A 27,836-nucleotide genomic window follows, 5' to 3' on the forward strand; every position below is an offset into this window, starting at 1 on the left:
TAGTACCTGTACAACTGTCATACCGTCGGTTCAGCGTGGGTGGCCTGAGGACAGGGGGGAGGAGGAGGAGGAGAGCATGGTCAGTCGTCATCTTGGTGAGGACACGGAAGTCTTGCCCGTTACCAGTCTGGCACGCATGGCTGACTTTGTTACGCTGCCTTAACCGTGACCCTCGCATTGTCAAAATGTTGGGTGACAGTCATTACTGGTTGGTGACACTTTTAGACCCCCGCTACAAGGAGAACTTTCACTCTCTTATTCCTGAGGTGGAAAGGTCTACAACAATGTGGCAGTACCAGAATGCCCTTGCTGCAGAACTGTTAAAAAAATTCCCATCTGAACACGCTAGCGGCAGAGGTCACAGTTCGTTGACCAACCAAGGCGTACAGGCGAGAGAAACGCAACTCCAATCCAGCAGAGGCAGGGGAACACTGTCAACATTCTGGGACTGTTTTCTGAGACCCACCCAGCTTACAGGCCCTGAGGCGCGGGGTACTCTCACAAGGAGTGGAAAGTTTCAAAAGATGGTGAGGGAGTACCTTGCCGACCGTACCAGCGTCCTCCGTGATTCCTCTGTGCCTTTTAATTATTGGGTATCCAAGCTGGACACTTGGAATGAACTCGCTCTGTACGCCTTGGAGGTCCTGGCTTGCCCTGCCGCTAGCGTGTTATCGGAGCGTGTTTTTAGTGCCGCTGGGGGAATTATAACTGATAAGCGCACTCGCCTGTCAACTGACAATACTGACAAGCTGACCCTTATCAAAATGAACAAGGGCTGGATTGGGCCAGACTTCTCATCACCACCAAATGACACAGAGTAACATAAAGTCAAATCCACTGTGTTATTTCGGGAGGTGTATTCCCATGCACCGCTTCCCACCCACACATGGGTATACGCTTCCTCATTTCGGCTGTATTTTGCTCTTCTCCTTATCCTCAGCCTCCACCACCACTATACCACCAGGGTGACTGTGGTCCGTGTTGCCAGCATTGCAAGTTCATCCGTCCTAATTTTTGGCAGATTTTGCTTGGAAGGCATAGGCAAAGACTATGGGAGATCCACTCCCCAATAATGGGAATAATGTTTTGAATATGCTGTACTGCATGGCTCTTGTTTGCCAGCATTGCAAGTTCCTCCGTCCTAATTTTTGGCAGCTTTTGCTTGTAAGGCATAGGCAAAGACTATGGGAGACCCACTCCCCAATAATGGGAATAATGTTTTTAATATGCTGTACTGCATGGCTCTTGTAAGGGGCATGGAAACCATCTTGTTAAGCTTCTGCGACCTCCACCACTCTTCCAAGGGGCATTGATATTGTCTTTTTATTCCACTGTGACCTCCACGTCTCTTCCAAGGGGCATTTAAACCGTCTTGTTAAGCTACTGCGACCTCCACCACTCTTTCAAGGGGCATTGATATTGTCTTTTTATTCCACTGCGACCTCCACCACTCTTCCAAGGGGCATTAAAACCGTCTTGTTAAGCTACTGCGACCTCCACCACTCTTCCAAGGGGCATTAAAACCGTCTTGTTAAGCTACTGCGACCTCCACCACTTTTCCAAGGGGCATTAAAACCGTCTTGTTAAGCTACTGTGACCTCCACGTCTCTTCCACAGGGCATTGATATTGTCTTTTTATTCCACTTCGACCTCCACCACTCTTCCAAGGGGCATTAAAACCGTCTTGTTAAGCTACTCTGACCTCCATGTCTCTTCCAAGGGGCATTAAAACCACCTTGTTAAGCTACTGTGACCTCCAGGTCTCTTCCACGGGGCATTGATATTGTCTTTTTATTCCACAGCGACCTCCACCACTCTACCAAGGGGCATTAAAACCGTCTTGTTAAGCTACTGCGACCTCCACCACTCTTCCAAGGGGCATTAAAACCGTCTTGTTAAGCTACTGCGACCTCCACCACTCTTCCAAGGGGCATTAAAACCATCTTGTTAAGCTACTGTGACCTCCACGTCTCTTCCACGAGGCATTGATATTGTCTTTTTATTCCACTGCGACCTCCACCACTCTTCCAAGGGGCATTAAAACCGTCTTGTTAAGCTACTGTGACCTCCACGTCTCTTCTAAGGGGCATTAAAACCGTCTTGCTAAACCACTCTGAACTCCACAGCTCTTCCAACGGGCATTGAAATGTTGTTTTTAATTAACTCTAACCTCCACGACTCTTCCAATGGGCATTGCATTCCCTCCTAATTTTGGTCAGCTTTTGCTTTTCAATGCATAGGCGAACACTAAGGGAGACCCACTCCCCAATAATGGGTAGAAGGTTTTTAGTATGCTGTAATCCACGTCTGTTTCAAGGGGCATTGCAGTTCCTCATAATTTTTGGAAAGCCTTCCATTCACTGCTTAGGCCAACAATGTACAGGAGACCCAGTTGCTATAAATGGAAAAAACGGTTTAGTTAAGGCCCTCTGACCTCCATGTCACTTCCAAGGGGCATTGGAGTGCCTCGAAATTTTGGTAGGCATTGCACTCACTGTATGCCCTATAACTGTGTAGCCGAACCGCTCCTTTTGGTACAGAAACCTATCCTACAAGACATGTGTGGTTGACTGGCCTGATATTGATGTGAATGGTCCCTGTTCCTCCTGCTCTTTCTCCTTTGCCACCACCTCATCCATCATTCATCACCTGAAGCTTTGTTTTAACGGGAGTCATAGAACTGGGATAGTAGCAGGAAAACATCCAGCAATCCTCGAAGGAGGTTGGATATGCTCCAAAACGCTGACCACCTCAGGCCTAGCCGCTACTATATACATACATATATATATACATGCATTCCAAGGAACAGAAAGCTAAGGAGATGGATGGTCTCATGATCATGAATAATTTACTCGTTGTGTAGGAGGCCGACCACTGCTGCTGTCTACCTTCTGAACTAAGTGTTGAAGCCTGATTGACCCAGGACCCGCAATCCTCTATGTCTGGAGGACGTATTGCATCCCAGTGTCCAACTGTGTCCCGGCTTCCACAATATTAACCCAGTGTGAAGGCATCAGTGAGATGGACCATCCCTGGCCACATTCACTTGTCCATGTGTTTGTGGTTAGGCTGTCCTTCAAATAGGGGCAGCTGGGGACCGTTTATGGACACCCGGCCGCCGGGCGGCTGGGGACTGAGTATGGATACCAGGCCGCCGACGCAGCCATGATGTGGTGGCCAGATTCCGCCTCCACATGCCTAAAGGCCCAATTTCAAGTGCAAGCAAGCTAGCAGTATGGTATTGCAGCCTGGTGGTGGGTGGGTGGCAGGCTGCACACTTACGCTTGCATTCCAAGAAAACAAAGCAGATGCTAACTTCTATCATCATCATCATGCTCCTCACCTTCGCACTCTCAACTCCCCTGATGGAGAAGCCAGGGCCCACCGGAGGAGTCTGGTTGTCTGGTGGGCTCGGCCAATGCTGCCCTAAAGCAGGCCAGGCTAAGAAAAGTGTGGGGAAGGTTACCGGGACAAATAGGGGCGGCTGGGTACAGAGTATGGATACCAGGCCGCCGACGCAGCCATGACGTGGTGGCCGGCGTCTGCCTCCACAAGCCTAAGAGGCCTCATTTCAAGTGCAAGCAAGCTAGCAGTATGGTATTGCAGCCTGGGGGTGGGTGGCAGGCTGCACACTTACGCTTGCATTCCAAGAAAACAAAGCAGATGCTAACTTCTATCATCATCATCATGCTCCTCACCTTGGCACTCTCAACTCCCCTGATGGAGAAGCCAGGGCCCATCGGAGGAGTCTGGTTGTCTGGTGGGCTCGGCCAATGCTGCCCTAAAGCAGGCCAGGCTAAGAAAAGGGTGGGGAAGGTTGCCGGGAGAAATAGGGGTGGCTGGGGACCGAGTATGGACATCCGGCCACCCCTTGGCGGCTGGGGACCGAGTGTGGACACCCGGCCGCCGGGCAGCTGGGGACTGAGTATGGATACCAGGCCGCCGACGCAGCCATGACATGGTGGCCAGCGTCTGCCTCTACAAGCCTAAAAAGCCTCATTTCAAGTGCAAGCAAGCTAGCAGTATGGTATTGCAGCCTGGGGGTGGGTGGGTGGCAGGCTGCACACTTACGCCTGCATTCCAAGAAAACAAATCAGATGCTAACTTCTATCATCATCATCATGCTCCTCACCTTGGCACTCTCAACTCCCCTGATGGAGAAGCCGGGGCCCACCGGAGGGAGTCTGGTTGTCTGGCGGGCTCGGCCAATGCTGCCCTAAAGCAGGCCAGGCTAAGAAAAGTGTGGGGAAGGTTACCGGGACAAATAGGGGCGGCTGGGGACCGAGTATGGACACCCGGCCGCCCTCTGGCGGCTGGGGACCAAGCGTGGACACCCGGCAGCCGGGCGGCTGGGGACTGAGTATGGATACCAGCACACCGACACAGCCATGACATGGTGGCCAGATTCCGCCTCCACGTGCCTAAAAGGCCCAATTTCAAGTGCAAGCAAGCAAGTAGTATGGTACTGCAGCCTGGGGGTGGGTGGGTGGCAGGCTGCATACTTGCGCTTGCATTGCAAGGAATGGGGGAGGTACAATTGAACACTGCCCTGGGACAAGGACTTCCACGGGGATAGTTGCAAGTCTGCATCTTCTGATGCGGCAAGGATCACTTCTGATGGGCACACTTTTAGGAAGTGACCTGGGTATCAGAGATGCTTCCAGGGGTCTTCCCCATGCTGTTCCCATGTCTTTTCAGCACTGTATACATGTGTCACACAGCACATGGCCAGATAAGGTTGTAAAATGTTAAAATTACATTTCCCGGTGAATGCATTTCTCACGGTTGAAAGCAATACAAAAGTGCAAAAACGCATAAAAAAATGCTACTTGTGAACATAGCCCAAGGTGTGGAGGAGTATTTTTGTTTTTAGTTATTTATTTTACCTTATACACAAGTCTTTACCCTGGAAAGGAAGTTCCTTAACATATTTCACAGGAAAACCGTTTCAGTTTCATTTTTGAACGTTTTATTGTGAGCCCGTAAAAGTGGCTTAATACCTCTGACCACGTTGTTGACAGCAGTGACCTGGGGGTCAGAAATGCTTCCTGGGGCGATCCCCATGCTGTCCCCATGTCATTTGAACACTGTCCCTACTGTTTTGGGCACTTTTTAGGCTTTCTACAGACTGCCGGGGGTGCCGCCGCAAAAATGCTCGTGTCTCCCATAGACTAACATTGGGCTCGTTGCTCGGGTCGAGCACCCGAGTATCACGGTGAGCTCGGCCCGAGCTTCGAGCACCCGAGCATTTTAGTGCTCGCTCAACACTAGTCTCTGCCCCTCTTATAATGCCACTGCTTTATTATGTACATGAAGCTTCTGGGCCACAATGCAATATCCGTACCAGACCCCCACAATCTGTGCCTATGTGGCAGAGGGTCATTGGAGCCTCCTCCAGCACCAGGGACGAGGTCCATCTGATGCCTCTGGATCCCCCTTTAGATTTTGCATCCCACTAACTACGAGTCAGTAAACTCTGAAACATGTTATTTCCGTGTCGTAGTGAAGCCGCATCCGCCGAGTGACGTGACGGTGACCTGTGACACATCTCACAGCTGTACGGTGACCATTCACACCCATCAGGATGTTCAACACTTTTGGCTACGGTATCGCATCACCAATGAGAGCGCTTGGAAGCAGGTAATCTTCAGTGTTTGCTTTTTTGTTCTACTCCCCTCAGTCATATAGTATATGGTCATATAGTTTCCAAATAGCCATATAGTGTCTAATTATAAGAGGCAAATAAAAGTACCGTAGATATCCATATACAGTAACACTTCCGTGCATTTACCTGAATGTCTATGCTATGTAGTGCCACCACCACCATACACTGCAGAACCATTATACTGTATAGTGCCCCCACCACCATACACTGCAGAACCATTATACTGTATAGTGCCACCACCACCATACACTACAGAACCAATATGCTGCATAGTGTCACCACCACAATACACTACAGAACCATTATACTGTATAGTGCCACCACCACAATACACTACAGAACCAATATACTGCATAGTGCCGCCGCCACCATATACTACAGAACCATTATATTGTATAGTGGGCATTTATGCATATAGCATTTATGCATACTTTATCGAAGTGCCATAATTTATCAAAGTGCCGCGGCAGTTAGAAGATGGCATTGCTAATATTCATCTTTCTTCTCTTCTTACAGGTATATATTTCACACTCCTTTGTGTGATCTATCCTGAAAACTGCCTTGTTCCTCCATGCAATGCTCGGCAGCCTTTCATTGGTATATATTTCTCACTCCTATGTGTGATCTATCCTGAAAGCTGCCTTGTTCCTCCATGCAATGCTCGGCAGCCTTTCATTGGTATATATTTCTCACTCCTATGTGTGATCTATCCTGAAAGCTGCCTTGTTCCTCCATGCAATGATCTGCAGCCTTTCACTGGTATATATTTCTCACTCCTATGTGTGATCTATCCTGAAAACTGCCTTGTTCCTCCATGCAATGCTCTGCAGCCTTTCACTGGTATATATTTCTCACTCCTATGTGTGACCTATCCTGAAAACTGCCTTGTTCCTCCATGCAATGCTCTGCAGCCTTTCACTGGTATATATTTCTCACTCCTATGTGTGATCTATCCTGAAAACTGCCTTGTTCCTCCATGCAATGCTCTGCAGCCTTTCACTGGTATATACAGTATTTCTCACTCCTATGTGTGATCTATCCTGAAAACTGCCTTGTTCCTCCATGCAATGCTCTGCAGCTTTTCACTGGTATATATTTCTCACTCCTATGTGTGATCTATCCTGAAAACTGCCTTGTTCCTCCATGCAATGCTCTGCAGCCTTTCACTGGTATATATTTCACACTCCTCTACATTGTTTAATCCATGATACTTTAAGGTCATCACACTTACTTTAAAATTGTATGATCCATGTAGAGTTGCCAGTCTGTTTTTTTTTTCTTGCAGTTTATGGTCTCCTGTTGTCTTAACCTAGTGATTGATTGCTAACGAGTTAAATCTGTGTAGATCTAAGCAGATACGTCCCTATATATTGAGACATAGTCAAGGGGCAGCATTTATGCGGGGGCATTTATGCATATAGCATTTATGCATACTTTATCGAAGAGCCATAATTTATCAAAGTGCCGCGGCAGTTAGAAGATGGCAGTTGGGCAGGAGACAGGTAAGACATGCAAGACAATTAAACAAACTTGCTTCCAGGTCATCTTTTTGGCAAACAGTATTCACCATTTGTATCTGTGCCATTTATATTCTGGCTGGTACAATCATCCACATTCACCGTTCTCCCACAAATTCGGCACACTTCATCCATATTAACCCCTCTCTCCTCTCTTCTCCTATGTACAGTTGTCATGCTCTCTTCACAATGTTATACCACGCACATCCATTCATTCCCACCATACAACACAGGAAACGCTCTCACAAATCACTCAACCATCTGCTCACTCTCTGTATCTTCCTTCTATTAGTCGCAGGTAATATTTCTCCCAACCCAGGACCCTCCAGTAATAATAACACTAACTCTTTCCCTGTTACATTCAGAAACCCTGCTAATCTCATTAATATTCCCTGCGTATCTTCTGTCTCATTCAACTGTGCCCTTTGGAATGCGCGCTCAGCATGTAATAAACTCTCTTACATTCATGACTTTTTCCTCTCTAATTCCCTCAACCTTCTGGCTCTCACTGAAACCTGGATCCAGCAGTCGGACACCACCGCCGCGGCAGCTCTCTCCTATGGTGGCCTACATTTCTCTCATACCCCGCGACCTGACAACAGATCAGGTGGAGGTGTTGGTCTGCTTCTCTCAACAAAATGTACTTTTCTGGTTATCCCCCCTGTACCCTCCCTTATCTTCCTGTCTTTTGAGGCCCACACAGTCAGACTCTACCGGCCCTGCGAGTGGCGGTTGTCTATCGCCCTCCAGGTCCCCCCCGTCAATTCCTGGATTACTTTGCTGCCTGGCTTCCAAATTTTCTATCCTGCGACATCCCCACGATAATCTTGGGAGATTTTACCATCCCAATTGGCGAGTCTCTTTCCCCATCTGCCACGCATCTTTTATCACTAACCTCCTCCTTCGGCCTTTCACAGCTTGCTAATTCTCCTACACATGAAGACGGGAACACATTGGACCTGATCTTCTTCCGGCTTTGCTCAGTACATGACTTTACTAACTCTCCCCTTCCACTCTCTGACCATAATCTTCTTTCATTCTCTGTCAAGAACTGTGACTCTACTCAAGACACTCCCACCGTCCACACTTATAGAAATTTACGCACCATTAACACCCAGAAATTTATAAAAAGGTTGCAATCATCATTGGCCCCAATCTCCTCCCTCTCATGTCCCGACTCTGCATTGAAGCATTATAACGAAATATTGCTATGCGCCCTGGATGAAGCCGCACCTCCTACACAAAGAACAATTCTGCATAGATGGCGACAACCCTGGCACACGCCTCAAACACGTCTTCTCCAGCGGTGCTCCAGGTGCACTGAACGGCTGTGGAGAAAATCTAATCGGCCCATAGATTTCCTCCATTATAAATTTATGCTGAAAACATATAACTCTGCCCTTCACCTCTCCAAACAAACCTACTTTAACAACCTCATCATCTCACTTTCCAATAATCCTAAACGACTCTTTGACACGTTTCATTCTCTCCTCAATCAAACAACACAGGCCCCGATCACCGACCTCAGTGCTGACGATCTGGCCAATTATTTCAAAGAAAAAATTGACCATATCCGACAGGAAATTTTCTCCCAATCCCCAAATGTTATGCATGCTCTCCCCCGCCACATTGTATCCTGCTCACTTTCTGACTTCGAACCAGTCACGGAAGATGAAGTGATCAGGCTCCTTGCATCTTCTCGCCCTACCACCTGCACCAGTGACCCTATTCCCTCACATCTCCTTCAGTCCCTTTCTCCAGATGTCACCACTCACCTAACAAAAATTTTCAACCTTTCCCTCTCATCTGGTATCTTTCCCTCTTCTTTTAAACACGCCAGCATACATCCATTACTTAAAAAACCATCCCTTGACCAGAACTGCACGGCCAACTACAGACCTGTTTCCAATCTTCCCTTTATCTCTAAACTCCTGGAACGTCTGGTCCATTCCCATCTAATCCGCTATCTCTCAGATAACTCTCTTCTTGACCCTTTACAATCTGGTTTCCGCTCTTTACATTCTACTGAAACTGCCCTCACTAAAGTCTCTAATGATCTACTAACAGCTAAATCTAATGGTCATTGCTCCCTGCTGATTCTCCTGGATCTCTCTGCAGCATTCGACCATGTGGATCACCAGCTCCTCCTCACTATGCTCCGCACTATTGGCCTCAAGGACACTGTTCTCTCCTGGTTCTCCTCCTATCTCTCTGCCCGCTCCTTCTCTGTGTCTTTTGCCGGCTCCTCCTCCTCTCTCCTTCCCCTTACTGTCGGGGTTCCTCAAGGATCAGTCCTAGGCCCCCTTCTTTTCTCCTTATGCACCGCTCCCATTGGACTAACAATCAGCAGATTCGGTTTTCAGTACCATCTCTATGCTGATGACACCAATTATACACCTCTGCTCCGGACATCACCCCGGCATTACTACAAAAGACCAGTGATTGTCTTTCTGCTGTGTCTAATGTAGCACCCCGAGGGCTCGGCCGCTACAGGGGTATTGCACCTCTACCAGAGGTGTGATATTCCACTCCCAGGTAAGGATGGAGTATGGACCAGGGCTCAGTTAGCTGCATACAGCACACACACCCCATTTCCGAGGGACAGCTCAACGGTGCTCCCACTAGACAGAAGTGCAGATACGACCGACTATGTCCCTGTCTGGAGTGGGGAGGGGGGTGGAACACAAAGTGCTGTAGGGGCAGATAGGGGTTGGTTCCTGAGCATAGGAAGGAGCCCATTGGTTGCTGGTCACCTGGGCTCATGGTCAGAGGGAGGTATAAAAGGTGGGCACCATCTTAGTTCTGGGTCAGTTCAGCCAGAGGAGAAGGCAGGGAGTAGAGGCTCTGTAGGAGCTCTACTCCAGGAGGGCCTAGTGAGAGGCCGAGGAGGAGGAGAAGGGGAGCTGGGATTTTGGCTCATCTCAGCTCCAAGAGAACGGAACAGAAAGGAACAGAGAAAGAGAAGGAGAGACAGAGAAACCGAAGGGCTCAGGAACAAGAAGGTGGAAGGGACCCTAAGAACCCACGAGAATCCAGGGTGCAGGGTCAGGCAGATTAAGGGTACCGGATCCCAAGTTGGTGGAGGAGAAACAACCCTCAGCCAAAGACCGGTCGTCGTGATCATCTATTGGTGCGACACCTCATCAAACCTGCTAGGAAGGCACCATATAGGACAGCGGAGGACGGGGCCCACGTTTAACCGCACAAGTCCGCGGCAGCTGGACAAAAGTGGGTCACTGGTGAGGCAGGCCAGAGAAAGGATTAAAGGGGGTCCTATGCCATGCTCTGAACCGCCTGAGAGTTGACCGAGCCCCACACCTGGTGGACGCAGCACGGCTCGGGCGGTCACTACCTGTACAGAAGTGACCCGGAACAAATGAACTGTGAGTAAAGACCCTGGACTGTGACTTGTTGTCTGTGTGCTCCTTCGCGCCTCCAGCACTACCGGTACTGGGACTCTCACCACCATCACTCCCACCATTCACTACACTGCCTTGGGGCCGCACTCTTCCCGTGGGGAGTCACACCATCCCAGCTGCATTCATCATCAGCCCCAGCGGACTGCCTTGCAGCGGCGGTTCCTAATAACCGCAATCCACGGGTGGCGTAGTCGGACATTATCAACATCACGTAGCAGACTACCATTGGCCTGACCACCCTGAGCCGCGGGACCGGGCCGCCACTACTACTCCCAGCGTCCCCCTATTGCCCGGTCTCGCGTGCCCCACGGCCCAGGGGGCGAGTCACTAACACTATGTCCTCCCTCTACCTAAAACTGAATCTGTCAAAAACTGAACTACTCGTCTTTCCTCCCTCCACTAACCTACCTGTGCCCGATATTGCCATTTCCGTTTGTGGCTCAACCATTACTCCCCAGCAACAAGCCCGCTGTCTTGGGGTCATTTTTGATTCAGATCTTTCCTTCACTCCTCACATCAAATCACTCGCTCGTTCATGTCATCTACACCTCAAAAACATTTCAAGAATCAGGACTTTTCTCACCTTTGACTCCGCAAAAACTCTTACTGTCGCTCTTATTCATTCCCGTCTCGACTATTGCAACTCTCTACTAATCGGTCTCCCTCTTACTAAACTCTCCCCTCTCCAATCTGTCCTTAACGCAGCAGCCAGGATCATATTCCTCGCCAACCTCTACACCGATGCCTCTTCCCTGTGCCAGTCATTGCATTGGTTGCCCATCCAATATAGAGTTCAATTTAAACTTATCACGCTTACCCACAAAGCGCTCCATGCTTCAGTACCCCCCTACATCTCCTCCCTTGTCTCAGTCTACCACCCTACACGTGCCCTCCGTTCTGCCAATGAATTAAAACTAAAATCCTCCATAATCCGAACTTCCCACTACCGTCTCCAAGATTTCTCGCGTGCTGCGCCAATTCTTTGGAATGCATTACCCAGGACAGTTCGATTAATTCCCAATACCCACAGTTTCAAGAGAACCCTAAAAACACATTTCTTTAGACTGGCGTATCACCTAAACACACTCTGTCCGTCCCAGTTTTCCCCCATATTAAAATCTTCTTCAACTTCAGGTTCATGCCAACCATGCACTTAATAGCCTCGGTCAAGGACTGTACACATACTGGTTGACGACCAGTCCATGTATTATTATTTATCCTATTTAGTATATCAAGGTTGCATTATACAATATATGTACTTTTTACCTTTTGTGTCTCCCCCATTTCCTCATAGACTGTAAGCTTGCAAGCAGGGCCCTCACTCCTTTCGATATGAGATATGCTTATTCTGTATTGTCTGTATATGTCCCCCCTAAAATTTGTGCTGCGGAATATGTTGGAGCTATAAAAATAAAAACTATTATTATTATTATTTATTACACTGCAGAACCATTATACTGCATAGTGCCGCCACCACCATACACTACACAACCATTATACTGTATAGTGCCACCACCACCATACACTGCAGAACCATTATACTGTATAGTGCCACCACCACAATACACTACAGAACCAATATACTGCATAGTGCCGCCACCACCATACACTACAGAACCATTATACTGTATAGTGCCGCCACCACCATACACTGCAGAACCATTATACTGTATAGTGCCACCACCACAATACACTACAGAACCAATATACTGCATAGTGCCACCACCACAATACACTACAGAACCAATATACTGCATAGTGCCGCCACCACCATACACTACAGAACCATTATACTGTATAGTGCCGCCACCACCATACACTACAGAACCATTATACTGTATAGTGCCGCCACCACCATACACTGCAGAACCATTATACTGCATAGCACCGCCTCCACCATACACTGCAGAACCATTATACTGTATAGTGCCGCCACCACCATACACTGCAGAACCATTATACTGTATAGTGCCACCACCACAATACACTGCAGAACCATTATACTGTATAGTGCCGCCCCCACCATACACTGCAGAACTATTATACTGTATAGTGCCGCCACCACCATACACTACAGAACCATTATACTGCATAGTGCCACCACCACAATACACTACAGAACCAATATACTGCATAGTGCCACCACCACCATCCACTACAGAACCATTATACTGTATAGTGCCGCCACCACCATACACTACAGAACCATTATACTGTATAGTGCCGCCACCACCATACACTGCAGAACCATTATACTGCATAGCACCGCCTCCACCATACACTGCAGAACCATTATACTGTATAGTGCCGCCACCACCATACACTGCAGAACCATTATACTGTATAGTGCCACCACCACAATACACTGCAGAACCATTATACTGTATAGTGCCGCCCCCACCATACACTGCAGAACTATTATACTGTATAGTGCCGCCACCACCATACACTACAGAACCATTATACTGCATAGTGCCACCACCACAATACACTGCAGAACCATTATACTGTATAGTGCCGCCCCCACCATATACTACAGAACCATTATACTGTATAGTGCCGCCACCACCATACACTACAGAACCATTATACTGTATAGTGCCGCAACCACCATACACTGCAGAACCATTATACTGTATAGTGCCGTCCCCACCATATACTGCAGAACCATTATACTGTATAGTGCCGCCACCACCATACACTGCACAACCATTATACTGTATAGTGCCGCCCCCACCATATACTACAGAACCATTATACTGTATAGTGCTGCCACCACCATACACTTCAGAACCATTATACTGTATAGTGCCGCCACCACCATACACTGCACAACCATTATACTGTATAGTGCCGCCCCCACCATATACTACAGAACCATTATACTGTAGAGTGCCGCCACCACCATACACTACAGAACCATTATACTGTATAGTGCCGCCACCACAATACACTACAGAACCATTATACTGTATAGTGCCACCACCACCATACACTACAGAACCATTATACTGTATAGTGTCGCCTACCACCATACACTAAAGAACCATTATACTGCATAGTGCCGCCACCACCATACACTACAGAACCATTATACTGTATAGTGCCGCCACCACCATACACTGCAGAAGCATTATACTGTATAGTGCCGCCCCCACCATACACTGCAGAACCATTATACTGTATAGTGCCGCCATCGCCATACACTGCAGTGCAGAACCATTATATAGTATAGTGCCGCCGCCACCATACACTGCAGAACCATTATACTGTATAGTGCCGCCACCACCATACACTGAAGAACCATTATACTGTATAGTGCCGCCACCACCATACACTGCAGAACCATTATACTGTATAGTGCCGCCCCCACCATACACTACAGAACCATTATACTGCATAGTGCCGCCACCACAATACACTACAGAACCATTATACTGTATAGTGCCGCCACCACCATACACTGCACAACCATTATACTGTATAGTGCCGCCACCACCATACACTACAGAACCATTATACTGCATAGTGCCACCACCACAATACACTGCACAACCATTATACTGTATAGTGCCGCCACCACCATACACTGCAAAACCATTATACTGTACAGTGCCGCCACCACCATACACTACAGAACCATTATACTGCATAGTGCCACCACCACAATACACTGCACAACCATTATACTGTATAGTGCCACCACCATAAATTGCAGAACTATTATACTGTATAGTGCTGCCCCCACAATAAATTGCAGAACTATTATACTGTATAGTGCCGCCACAACCATACACTGCAGAACCATTATACTGTATAGTGCCGCCCCCACCATACACTGCAGAGACATTATACTGTATAGTGCCACCCCCACCATACACTACAGAACCAATATACTGTATAGTGCCGCCACCACCATACACTACAGAACCATTATACTGCATAGTGCCGCCACCACCATATACTGCAGAACCATTATACTGCATACTTCCGCCACCACCATACACTACAGAACTATTATACTGTATAGCACCGCCACCACCATACATTGCAGAACCATTATATAGTATAGTGCTGCCACCACCATACACTGCAGAACCATTATACTGTATAGTGCTGCCACCACCATACACTGCTGAACCATTATATAGTATAGTGCCGTCACCACAATACACTACAGAACCATTATACTGCATAGTGCCGCCACCACCATACACTGCAGAACCATTATACTGTATAGTGCCGTCACCACCATACACTGCACAACCATTATACTGTACAGTGCCGCCACCACCATACACTACAGAACCATTATACTGCATAGTGCCGCCACCACCATACATTGCAGAACCATTATACTGTATAGTGCCGCCACCACCATGTACTGTAGAACCATTATACTGCATAGTGCCGCCAACACCATACACTACAGAACCATTATACTGTATAGTACTGCCACCACATACACAGCTGAACCATTATATAGTATAGTGCTGCCACCACCATACACTGCAGAACCATTATACTGTATAGTGCCGTCACCACCATACACTGCACAACCATTATACTGTACAGTGCCGCCGCCACCATACACTACAGAACCATTATACTGCATAGTGCCGCCACCACCATACATTGCAGAACCATTATACTGTATAGTGCCGCCACCACCATGTACTGTAGAACCATTATACTGCATAGTGCCGCCAACACCATACACTACAGAACCATTATACTGTATAGTACTGCCACCACATACACTGCTGAACCATTATATAGTATAGTGCTGCCACCACCATACACTGCAGAACTATTATACTGTATAGTGCCGCCACCACCATACACTGCAAAACCATTATACTGTATAGTGCCGTCCCCACCATATACTGCAGTGCAGAACCATTATATAGCATAGTGCCGCCACCACAGTACACTGCAGAACCATTATAATGTATAGTGCTGCCACCACCATACACTGCAGAACTAGTATACTGTATAGGGCCGCCACCACCATACACTGCAGAACCATTATACTGTATAGGGCCACTACCACCATACACTGCACAACCATTATACTGTATAGTGCCGCCCCCACCATACACTGCAGTGCAGAACCATTATATAGTATAGTGCCGCCACCACCATACACTGCAGAACCATTATACTGTATAGGGCCGCCACCACCATACACTGCAGAACCATTATACTGTATAGGGCCGCCATCACCATACACTGCACAACCATTATACTGTATATTGCCGCCACCACAATACACTACAGAACCATTATACTGTATAGTGCCGCCACCACCATACACTACAGAACCATTATACTGCATAGTGCCGCCACCACCATACACTACAGAACCATTATACTGTATAGTGCCGCCACCACCATACACTACAGAACCATTATACTGTATAGTGCCGCCACCACCATACACTGCAGAACCATTATACTGTATAGTGCCGCCACCACCATACACTACAGAACCATTATACTGTATAGTGCCGCCACCACCATACACTGCAGAACCATTATACTGCATAGTGCCGCCACCACAATACACTGCAGAACCATTATACTGTATAGTGCCGCCACCACCATACACTACAGAACCATTATACTGTATAGTGCCGTCACAACCGTACACTGCAGAACCATTATACTGTATAGTGCCACCACCACAATACACTGCAGAACCAATATACTGCATAGTGCCGCCACCACCATACACTACAGAACCATTATACTGTATAGTGCCGCCACCACCATACACTGCACAACCATTATACTGTATAGTGCCGCCCCCACCATATACTACAGAACCATTATACTGTATAGTGCCGCCACCACCATACACTACAGAACCATTATACTGTACAGTGCCGCCACCACCATACACTGCACAACCATTATACTGTATAGTGCCGCCCCCACCATACACTACAGAACCATTATACTGTATAGTGCCGCCCCCACCATAGACTGCAGAACCATTATACTGCATAGTTTCGCCACCACCATACACTACAGAACCATTATACTGTATAGCACCGCCACCACTATACACTGCTGAACCATTATATAGTATAGTGCTGCCACCACCATACACTGCAGAACCATTATACTGTATAGAGCAGCCACCACCATATACTACAGAACCATTATATAGTATAGTGTTGCCACCACCATACACTACAGAACCATTATACTGCATAGTGCCGCCACCACCATACACTGCACAACCATTATACTGTATAGTGCCGCCACCACCATATACTACAGAACCATTATACTGTATAGTGCCGCCACCACCATACATTGCAGAACCATTATACTGTATAGAGCCGCCACCACAATACACTACAGAACCAATATACTGCATAGTGCCGCCACCACCATACACTACAGAACCATTATACTGTATAGTGCCGCCACCACAATACACTACAGAACCAATATACTGTATAGTGCCGCCACCAACATACACTACAGAACCATTATACTGTATAGTGCCGCCACCACAATACACTACAGAACCATTATACTGTATAGTGCCGCCACCACCATATACTGCAGAACCATTATACTGCATAGTGCCGCCACCACCATACACTACAGAACCATTATACTGTATAGTACCGCCACCACATACACTACTGAACCATTATATAGTATAGTGCTGCCACCACCATACACTGCAGAACCATTATACTGTATAGTGCCACCACCACCATACACTGCAAAACCATTATACTGTATAGTGCCGTCCCCACCATATACTGCAGTGCAGAACCATTATATAGTATAGTACCGCCACCACAGTACACTGCAGAACCATTATACTGTATAGTGCTGCCACCACCATACACTGCAGTGCAGAACCATTATATAGTAGAGTGCCGCCACCACCATACACTGCAGAACCATTATACTGTATAGGGCCGCCATCACCATACACTGCTGATTCATTATCCTGTTTAGGGCTGGCACCACCATACACTGCAGAACCAATATACTGTATAGTGCCGCCACCACAATACACTACAGAACCATGATACTGTATAGTGCCGCCACCACCATACACTGCAGAACCATTATACTTTATAGTGCCCCCACCACCATACACTGCACAACCATTATACTGTATAGTGCCGCCACCGCCATACACTGCAGAACCATTATACTGTATAGTGCCGCCACCTCCATACACTGCAGAGACATTATATAGTATAGTGCTGCCACCACTATACACTGCAGAACCATTATACTGTATAGTGCCGCCACCATCATACACTGCAGAACCAATATACTGCATAGTGCTGCCACCACAATACACTGCAGAACCATTATACTGTATAGTGCCGCCACCACCATACACTGCAGAACCATTATACTGTATAGTGCCGCCACCACAATACACTGCAGAACCATTATACTGTATAGTGCCGCCACCACCATACACTGCAGAACCATTATACTGTATAGTGCCGCCACCACCATACACTGCAGAACCATTATATAGTATAGTGCTGTCACCACCATACACTGCAGAATCATTATACTGTATAGTGCCGCCACCACCATACACTGCAGAACCATTATACTGCATAGTGCCGCCACCACCATACACTACAGAACCATTATACTGTATAGTACCGCCACCACCATACACTACAGAACCATTATACTGTATAGTGCCGCCACCACCATACAGTACAGAAACATTATATAGTATAGTGCTGTCACCACCATACACTGCAGAACCATTATACTGCATAGTGCCGCCACCACCATACACTACAGAACCATTATACTGCATAGTGCCACCACCACAATACACTACAGAACCATTATACTGTATAGTGCCGCCACCACCATACACTAAAGAACCATTATACTGTATAGTGCCGCCACCACCATACACTGCAGAACCATTATACTGTATAGTGCCACCACCATACACTACAGAACCATTATACTGTATAGTGCCGCCACCACCATACACTACAGAACCATTATACTGTATAGTACCGCCCCCACCATAGACTGCAGAACCATTATACTGCATAGTTCCGCCACCACCATACACTACAGAACCATTATACTGTATAGCACCGCCACCACTATACACTGCTGAACCATTATATAGTATAGTGCTGCCACCACCATACACTGCAGAACCATTATACTGTATAGAGCAGCCACCACCATACACTGCAGAACCATTATACTGTATAGTGCCGCCACCACCATACACTGCAGAACCATTATATAGTATAGTGCTGTCACCACCATACACTGCAGAATCATTATACTGTATAGTGCCGCCACCACCATACACTGCAGAACCATTATACTGCATAGTGCCGCCACCACCATACACTACAGAACCATTATATTGTATAGTACCGCCACCACCATACACTACAGAACCATTATACTGTATAGTGCCGCCACCACCATACAGTACAGAAACATTATATAGTATAGTGCTGTCACCACCATACACTGCAGAACCATTATACTGCATAGTGCCGCCACCACCATACACTACAGAACCATTATACTGCATAGTGCCACCACCACAATACACTACAGAACCATTATACTGTATAGTGCCGCCACCACCATACACTAAAGAACCATTATACTGTATAGTGCCGCCACCACCATACACTGCAGAACCATTATACTGTATAGTGCCACCACCATACACTACAGAACCATTATACTGTATAGTGCCGCCACCACCATACACTACAGAACCATTATACTGTATAGTGCCGCCCCCACCATAGACTGCAGAACCATTATACTGCATAGTTCCGCCACCACCATACACTACAGAACCATTATACTGTATAGCACCGCCACCACTATACACTGCTGAACCATTATATAGTATAGTGCTGCCACCACCATACACTGCAGAACCATTATACTGTATAGAGCAGCCACCACCATATACTACAGAACCATTATATAGTATAGTGTTGCCACCACCATACACTACAGAACCATTATACTGCATAGTGCCGCCACCACCATACACTGCACAACCATTATACTGTATAGTGCCGCCACCACCATATACTACAGAACCATTATACTGTATAGTGCCGCCACCACCATACATTGCAGAACCATTATACTATATAGAGCCGCCACCACAATACACTACAGAACCAATATACTGCATAGTGCCGCCACCACCATACACTACAGAACCATTATACTGTATAGTGCCGCCACCACAATACACTACAGAACCAATATACTGTATAGTGCCGCCACCAACATACACTACAGAACCATTATACTGTATAGTGCCGCCACCACAATACACTACAGAACCATTATACTGTATAGTGCCGCCACCACCATATACTGCAGTGCAGAACCATTATATAGTATAGTACCGCCACCACAGTACACTGCAGAACCATTATACTGTATAGTGCTGCCACCACCATACACTGCAGTGCAGAACCATTATATAGTAAAGTGCCGCCACCACCATACACTGCAGAACCATTATACTGTATAGGGCCGCCATCACCATACACTGCTGATTCATTATCCTGTTTAGGGCTGGCACCACCATACACTGCAGAACCAATATACTGTATAGTGCCGCCACCACAATACACTACAGAACCATGATACTGTATAGTGCCGCCACCACCATACAGTGCAGAACCATTATACTGTATAGTGCCCCCACCACCATACACTGCACAACCATTATACTGTATAGTGCCGCCACCACCATACACTGCAGAACCATTATACTGTATAGTGCCGCCACCTCCATACACTGCAGAGACATTATATAGTATAGTGCTGCCACCACTATACACTGCAGAACCATTATACTGTATAGTGCCGCCACCATCATACACTGCAGAACCAATATACTGCATAGTGCCGCCACCACAATACACTGCAGAACCATTATACTGTATAGTGCCGCCACCACCATACACTGCAGAACCATTATACTGTATAGTGCCGCCACCACCATACACTGCAGAACCATTATACTGTATAGTGCCGCCACCACAATACACTGCAGAACCATTATACTGTATAGTGCCGCCACCACCATACACTGCAGAACCATTATACTGTATAGTGCCGCCACCACCATACACTGCAGAACCATTATATAGTATAGTGCTGTCACCACCATACACTGCAGAATCATTATACTGTATAGTGCCGCCACCACCATACACTGCAGAACTATTATAGTGTATAGTGCCGCCACCACCATACAGTACAGAAACATTATACTGTATAGTGCCGCCACCACCATACACTGCAGAACCATTATACTGTATAGTGCCGCCATACAGTGTGAAACATAGCAAAAAGTGCCATGCTGTGTCTATATGATGGTGCTACACGGGCACAGGCTTCCAGTTCCATTCCCCCGCACGGCAGAGGTGGAGCATGGTGGTCTCCTAACATCAAAGGAAGAGACATCAAGGCTAGGACAAGTCCGACATTGGTGCCGTGCTGCCATACATCATGAATTCTGGAAAGTTAGGCATTTAGGGTTGGGTTTACATGCTTCACTAGTGGTGTCTCATGGGTCCTGCTTGCCGATCAATGGGGGTCTGAATGATGAGACCACTACCGATCCCAAGTATTCATTGTCTATGGGACTTCTGGAGATAGCCGAGCGCTGTACTCTGCTCTACTAGTGCAATTCTGAGCCCGGTCCTTGCAATCAGTGGGGGTCCCAAAAGTCAGACCCTCAACAATCTAAACAAAACCCAACCAAAAATAGAGGTCATGCTTTTAGAACAACTGCTCAAGTTCCCCTAATAATAATTTTTTTATATTTTTTTTATTTTATAGCGCCAACATATTCCGCAGCACTTTACAATTTTAGGGGGTACTTATGCAGACAATACAGAATAAGCATATCTCATATCGAAAGGAGTGAGGGCCCTGCTCGCAAGCTTACAGTCTATGAGGAAATGGGGGAGACACAAAAGGTAAAACGTACATATATTGTATAATAGCTCACAAAAGTCCCACAATGGTATCCCATATATAGTGATCATGATCACAAAGAACTCTAGCAGTAAGTAACAACGCGGCGGGTCGTCTAGTTGGTTCACCTCCCTATTCCATCAAGTAATGGACATTATGGCAAATACTGCCCATGTGATTATATTTTGGTAGATTATATTCTGATCTATATAAGTGAGCTATCGGCACCAATCATATTCTTATAATACTCATTTTGTGCAATCTTATTTTTGGTCTGATATAGCCACTCTGCTCAGTTTACATACCATATCCACATATTATTCTTTTCTCGGTGTTTGTGATCCATCTATAGGGTGTCTGTGATCCATTTATATACTGACGGTATCCACCATTGTATATGAAGCTACTGTTTTTTTATCATGCTTTTCTATCATGAATTTATTCAATAAAGGTTAATTTTTATGATCTAATTCACTCATTTCTTTTTTTTGGAGTAACTTCCTACATGAAAGTCGTTGTTATATATTGTATAATGCAGCCTTGATATACTAAATAGGATAAATAATAATACATGGACTGGTCGTCTTCCAGTATGTGTGCAGTCCTGACCGAGGCTATTAAGTACATGGATGGTATGAACCTGAAATTGAAGATTTTAATATGGGGGAAAACTGGGACGGACAGAGTGTGTTGAGGAAATACGCCAGTCTAAAGAAATGGGTTTTTAGGGTCCGCTTGAAACTGTGGGTATTTGGAATTAATTGAACTGTCCTGGGTAGTGCGAGAAATCTTGGAGACGGGAGTGGGAAGTTCAGATTATGGAGGATTTTAGTTTGAAGTCATTGGCAGAGCGGAGGGCACGTGTAGGGTGGTAGACTGAGACAAGGGAGGAGATGTAGGGGGGTACTGAAGCATGGAGCGCTTTGTGGGTAAGCGTGATAAGTTTAAATTGAACTCTATATTGGATGGGCAACCAATGCAATGACTGGCACAGGGAAGAGGCATCGGTGTAGTGGTTGGTGAGGAATATGATCCTGGCTGCTGCGTTAAGGACAGATTGGAGAGGGGAGAGTTTAGTAAGAGGGAGACCGATTAGTAGAGAGTTGCAATAGTCGAGACGAGAATGAATAAGAGCGACAGTAAGAGTTTTTGCCAAGTCAAAGGTGAGAAAAGTTCTGATTCTTGAGATGTTTTTGAGGTGTAGATGACATGAACGAGCGAGTGATTTGATGTGAGGAGTGAAAGAAAGATCTGAATCAAAAATGACCCCAAGACAGCGGGCTTGTTGCTGGGGAGTAATGGTTGAGCCACAAACGGAAATGGCAATATCGGGCACAGGTAGGTTAGTGGAGGGAGGAAAGATGAGTAGTTCAGTTTTTGACAGATTCAGTTTCAGATAGAGGGAGGACATAATGTTAGACACAGCAGAAAGACAATCACTGGTCTTTTGTAGTAATGCCGGGGTGATGTCCGGAGCAGAGGTGTATAATTGGTGTCATCAGCATAGAGATGGTACTGAAAACCGAATCTACTGATTGTTAGTCCAATGGGAGCGGTGTATAAGGAGAAAAGAAGGGGGCCTAGGACTGATCCTTGAGGGACCCCGACAGTAAGGGGAAGGAGAGAGGAGGAGGAGCCGGCAAAAGACACAGAGAAGGAGCGGTCAGAGAGATAGGAGGAGAACCAGGAGAGAACAGTGTCCTTGAGGCCGACAGTGCGGAGTATAGTGAGGAGGAGCTGGTGATCCACAGGGTCGAATGCTGCAGAGAGATCCAGGAGATCAGCTGGGAGCAGTGACCATTAGATTTAGCTGTTAGTAGATCATTAGAGACTTTAGTGAGGGCAGTTTCAGAAGAATGTAAAGAGCGGAAACCAGATTGTAAAGGGTCAAAAAGAGAGTTGTCTGAGAAATAGCGGATTAGATGGGAATGGACCAGACGTTCCAGGAGTTTAGACATAAAGGGAAGATTGGAAACAGGTCTGTAGTTGGCCGTGGAGTTCTGGTCAAGGGATGTTTTTTTAAGTAATGGATGTATGCTGGCATGTTTAAAAGAAGAGGGAAAGATAACAGATGAGAGGGAGAGGTTGAAAATTTTATTTAGGTGAGTGGTGACATCTGGAGAAAGAGACTGAAGGAGATGTGAGGGAATAGGGTCACTGGTGCAGGTGGTAGGGCGAGAAGATGCCAAGGAGCCTGAACACTTCATCCTCCGTGACTAGTTCCAAGTCAGAAAGTGAGCAAGATACAATGTGGCGGGGGAGAGCATCCATAACGTTTGGGGATTGGGAGAAAATTTCCTGTCGAATATGGTCAATTTTTTCCTTGAAATAATTGGCCAGATCGTCAGCGCTGAGGTCGGTGGTCAGGGCCTGTGCTGTTTGATTGAGGAGAGAATGAAACGTGTCAAAGAGTCGTTTAGGATTATTGGAAAGTGAGATGATGAGGTTGTTAAAGTAGGTTTGTTTGGAGAGGTGAAGCACAGAGTTATATGTTTTCAACATAAATTTATAGTGGAGGAAATCTTCGGGCAGATTAGATTTTCTCCACATCCGTTCAGCGCACCTGGAGGACCGCTGGAGAAGACGTGTTTGAGGCGTGTGCCAGGGTTGTCGCCATCTATGCAGAATTTTTCTTTGTGTAGGAGGTGCGGCTTCATCCAGGGCGCATAGCATTATTTTGTTATAATGCTTCAATGCAGATTCGGGACATGAGAGGGAGGAGATTGGGGCCAATGATGATTGCAACCTTTTTATAAATTTCTGGTGTTAATGGCGCGTATATTTCTATAAGTGTGGAGAGTGGGGGGTCTTGAGTAGAGTCACAGTTCTTGACAGAGAATGAAAGAAGATTATGGTCAGAGAGTGGAAGGGGAGAGTTAGTAAAGTCATGTACTGAGCAAAGCCGGGAGAAGATCAGGTCCAATGTGTTCCCGTCTTCATGTGTAGGAGAATTAGCAAACAGTGAAAGGCCGAAGGAGGAGGTTAGTGATAAAAGGTGAGCGGCAGATGGGGAAAGAGAATCGCCAATTGGGATGTTAAAATCTCCCATGATTAGAGTGGGGATGTCGCAGGATAGAAAATTTGCGATAGACAATCGCCACTTACAGGAAGAAGGGCCGGTAGAGCCTGACCGTATGGGCCTCAAAAGAAGGGAAGGTAAGGGAGGGTACAGGGGGGATAACCTGAAAAGTACATTTTGTTGAAAGAAGCAGACCAACACCTCCACCTGATCTGTTGTCAGGTCTCGGGGTATGAGAGAAGTGTAGGCCACCATAGGAGAGAGCTGCTGCAGCGGTGGTGTCCGACTGCAGGATCCAGGTTTCGGTGAGAGCCAGAAGGTTGAGGGAATTAGAGAGGAAAAAGTCATGGATGTAAGAGAGTTTATTTCATGCTGAGCGCGCATTCCTAAGGGCACAGTTGAATGAGACAGAAGATATGCAGGGAATATTAATGAGATTAGCAGGGTTTCTGAATGTAGCAGGGAAAGGGTAAGTGTTATTATTACTGGAGGGTCCTGGATTAGGAGAAATATCACCTGCGACTAAGAGAAGGAAGATACAGAGAGTGAGCAGATGGTTGACTGATTTGTGAGAGCGTTTCCTGTGTTGTATGGTGGGAATGAATGGATCTGTGTGGTATAACATTGTGAAGACAGCATGACAGCTGTACATAGGAGAAGAGAGGAGAGAGGGGTTAATATGGATGAAGTGTGCAGAATTTGTGGGAGAACGGTGAATGTGGATGATTGTAGCAGCCAGAACGTAAATGGCACAAATACAAATGGTGAATACTGTTTGCAAAACAGATGACCTGGAAGCAAGTTTGTTTAATTGTCTTACATGTCTTACCTGTCTCCTGCCCAACTGCCATATCTAACTGCCGTGGCACTTTGATAAACGATGGCACTTCGATAAAGTATGCATAAATGCCCCCACAAAAATGCTACCCCTTGACTATGTCTCAATATATAGGGACGTATCTGCTTAGATCTACAGAGATTTAACTTGTTAGCAATCAATCAACTAGCTTAAGACAACAGGAGACAATAAAACAGCATAAAGAAAACAGACTGGCAACTCAACATGGATCATAAACTGTTAAAGTAAGTGTGATGACCTTAAAGTATCATGGATTAAACGACGTAGCTGAATGAGATATATATACCAGTGATTAGCTGCAGAGCATTGCAAATAACATAAATATGGCAAAATACTGCCCCTCATAACAGAGGAAACTGACTGCCCCAATAAACAGTAGTGCCCTCAATGTTTGACAGTAACAGTGGCAGCACCCGGTCCCTGTGCCCTGCTGCCAGTTGTGTAGTCCCAATAAACAATAGTACTCACAGCAATACAACTCAATTACAGAAATCCAACACTATGGGGAGCTCTGAAGTCAATGGGAGCAATGTGAATAAATATGCAGCACACGCCCTCTAGTGGCCGCTGCTTCCAACCTTGTGCAGGAAAGAAATTGCAATAATGATCTCATTTTGCCCCATAAGATAAATGACTATAGAGTGTGTGTCCATGGGCTGGAATGTGACCGATGTTCTCTTCTTCTCGGCTGCAGGTGGAAATCCTGAACAACAGATCCCGGACTCTGCACAACTTTCGTCCGCTGTCACAATACGAGTTCCAGGCTGCTTGTAAATATGTAATCGACAGAGGAAAATGGAGCAATTGGAGCGACGTAATCACACACCGGACCCCAGAGGACGGTAAATGTAGACCAAATTGTATGAAAACTGCACAAAGACTCTACAACAGGGCTGAGATATGAGGTGCTACACAATGGGATTCTCACATTGTGGTATCATGTGAGCGATGCAGCCAATCTGTGGCCACTAACTGGTTGCAGCCTTTATTATTTTGTCAGAGCAAGTGTCCACTCTGATGGAATACTGATGAGCTGCAGACGATCAGTGACTTCTGATTGGCTGCAGCAATCAAGTGACACATCACCCATTGGGTGACGAAAACGGTACGGCGCTGCTGCAGGAGGCGGCTATACATGGATTTTATTTTCTGTTGGGCACTGAATTGATTAAACAGGAGTTGTCCAGCAGTGGAAAACCCCTTTAAGGCTGGCTAGGTATCTCAGACATGTTAACAGTGGGTGCAGTCACCCCCTCCCTTATAGAGTATGAAGGCGTCCAAAAGAACCCACTTGTACACTTATTAAAAATAATGTTTGGTAGGTAAGTGAAAAAAATTGCATTAGGGTCCAGGAGCTTCAACGACATGTCTGCTGGGACTTGTAGTGTGACTGCAGGTGGAAAGCCGACGGCCGGAGACCACTGATGTATAAATATCTATTGTCTGATTTGTTTCCTTCTTCCTTTATTTTAGCTCCACATGGAATAATTGCAGCGTGGTACAAATTACAGAGGAGCAATAAAGTCACCGTTTTCTGGAAGGTAAAACTGCACAACGTGGACCCCATAACCTCAATGACACCTTTAAAACGAGTAACAGGTTCCCTTTAAAGAATAAAACCTACAAATGAAGGAACAGAAGAGGACCCTCATCACTCTCTTTGTAATTACTCTGGGGGTCCTGTATCAGGAGTAATATTTACACTGTAAATCAGCCATAACATTAAAGGGTTATTCCCAAAATAGTAAGTTATTCCCTATTTATGGGATAGGTGATAATTCACTGATCACTGGGGGTCTGACCGCTGGGACCCCCAATGTTCCCAAGAATGGGACTCTGCAGACTGGAATGGAGTTGCGCATGCTCCACCTTGTCTGTGGGACTGTTGGAAACAGCCAATGATTGTAGCAGAGCCCGAGCATGCGCACTTCTGCTCCATTGAAGACCGGCCCCTGCAGAGCCCAGTTCTCGGACTCCCAGTGATCGGTAAGTTATTGCCTCTTCTATGGGTAGGGGATAACTTACTATTTGGGAATAACCCCTTCAAAACCATCTGCTCATTATTGTGCAGGTCTGCTTTCTGCTCTGGTCCGGACTCCACAAATCCTCTGGATCTGTCTTATGCGACATGACGTTAGCAGCGGATCACTTAAAGGGGATCTCTGGTGTATTTTTAAACTTGACAGGGGAAAGCCTTGGATCCGCTCCATGCCCCAGTGCTGTCACTCTGACAGTCTCTGCTGGACCGGAAGCGATGACATCACAACCTCCAGTGACCTGACTGCTGAGGCCACTGATTGGCTGCAGAGTGAGGTCGGGATGTAATCGCTTCCGGTCCCATGGAGAC

The 27,836-nt window shown here is 46.6% G+C and overlaps 1 protein-coding gene across 1 annotated transcript in view; it reads left to right on the top strand.

The window, feature by feature from the left end:
* Positions 1-27,836, top strand: part of IL12RB2 (interleukin 12 receptor subunit beta 2) — a 69,578-nt gene that overhangs the window by 28,447 nt on the left and 13,295 nt on the right. The window contains exons 6-8 of the mRNA XM_073643858.1: positions 5,504-5,640; positions 26,184-26,331; positions 26,963-27,030. Of these exons, the coding sequence (XP_073499959.1) occupies positions 5,504-5,640; positions 26,184-26,331; positions 26,963-27,030 (353 nt within the window). The remainder of the gene's footprint in view (positions 1-5,503; positions 5,641-26,183; positions 26,332-26,962; positions 27,031-27,836) is intronic.

The sequence above is a fragment of the Phyllobates terribilis genome, unplaced genomic scaffold (genome assembly GCF_046119375.1).
Source record: "Phyllobates terribilis strain yellow unplaced genomic scaffold, ASM4611937v1 Scaffold_8__6_contigs__length_399053987, whole genome shotgun sequence".
NCBI classification, from domain to species: domain Eukaryota; kingdom Metazoa; phylum Chordata; class Amphibia; order Anura; family Dendrobatidae; genus Phyllobates; species Phyllobates terribilis.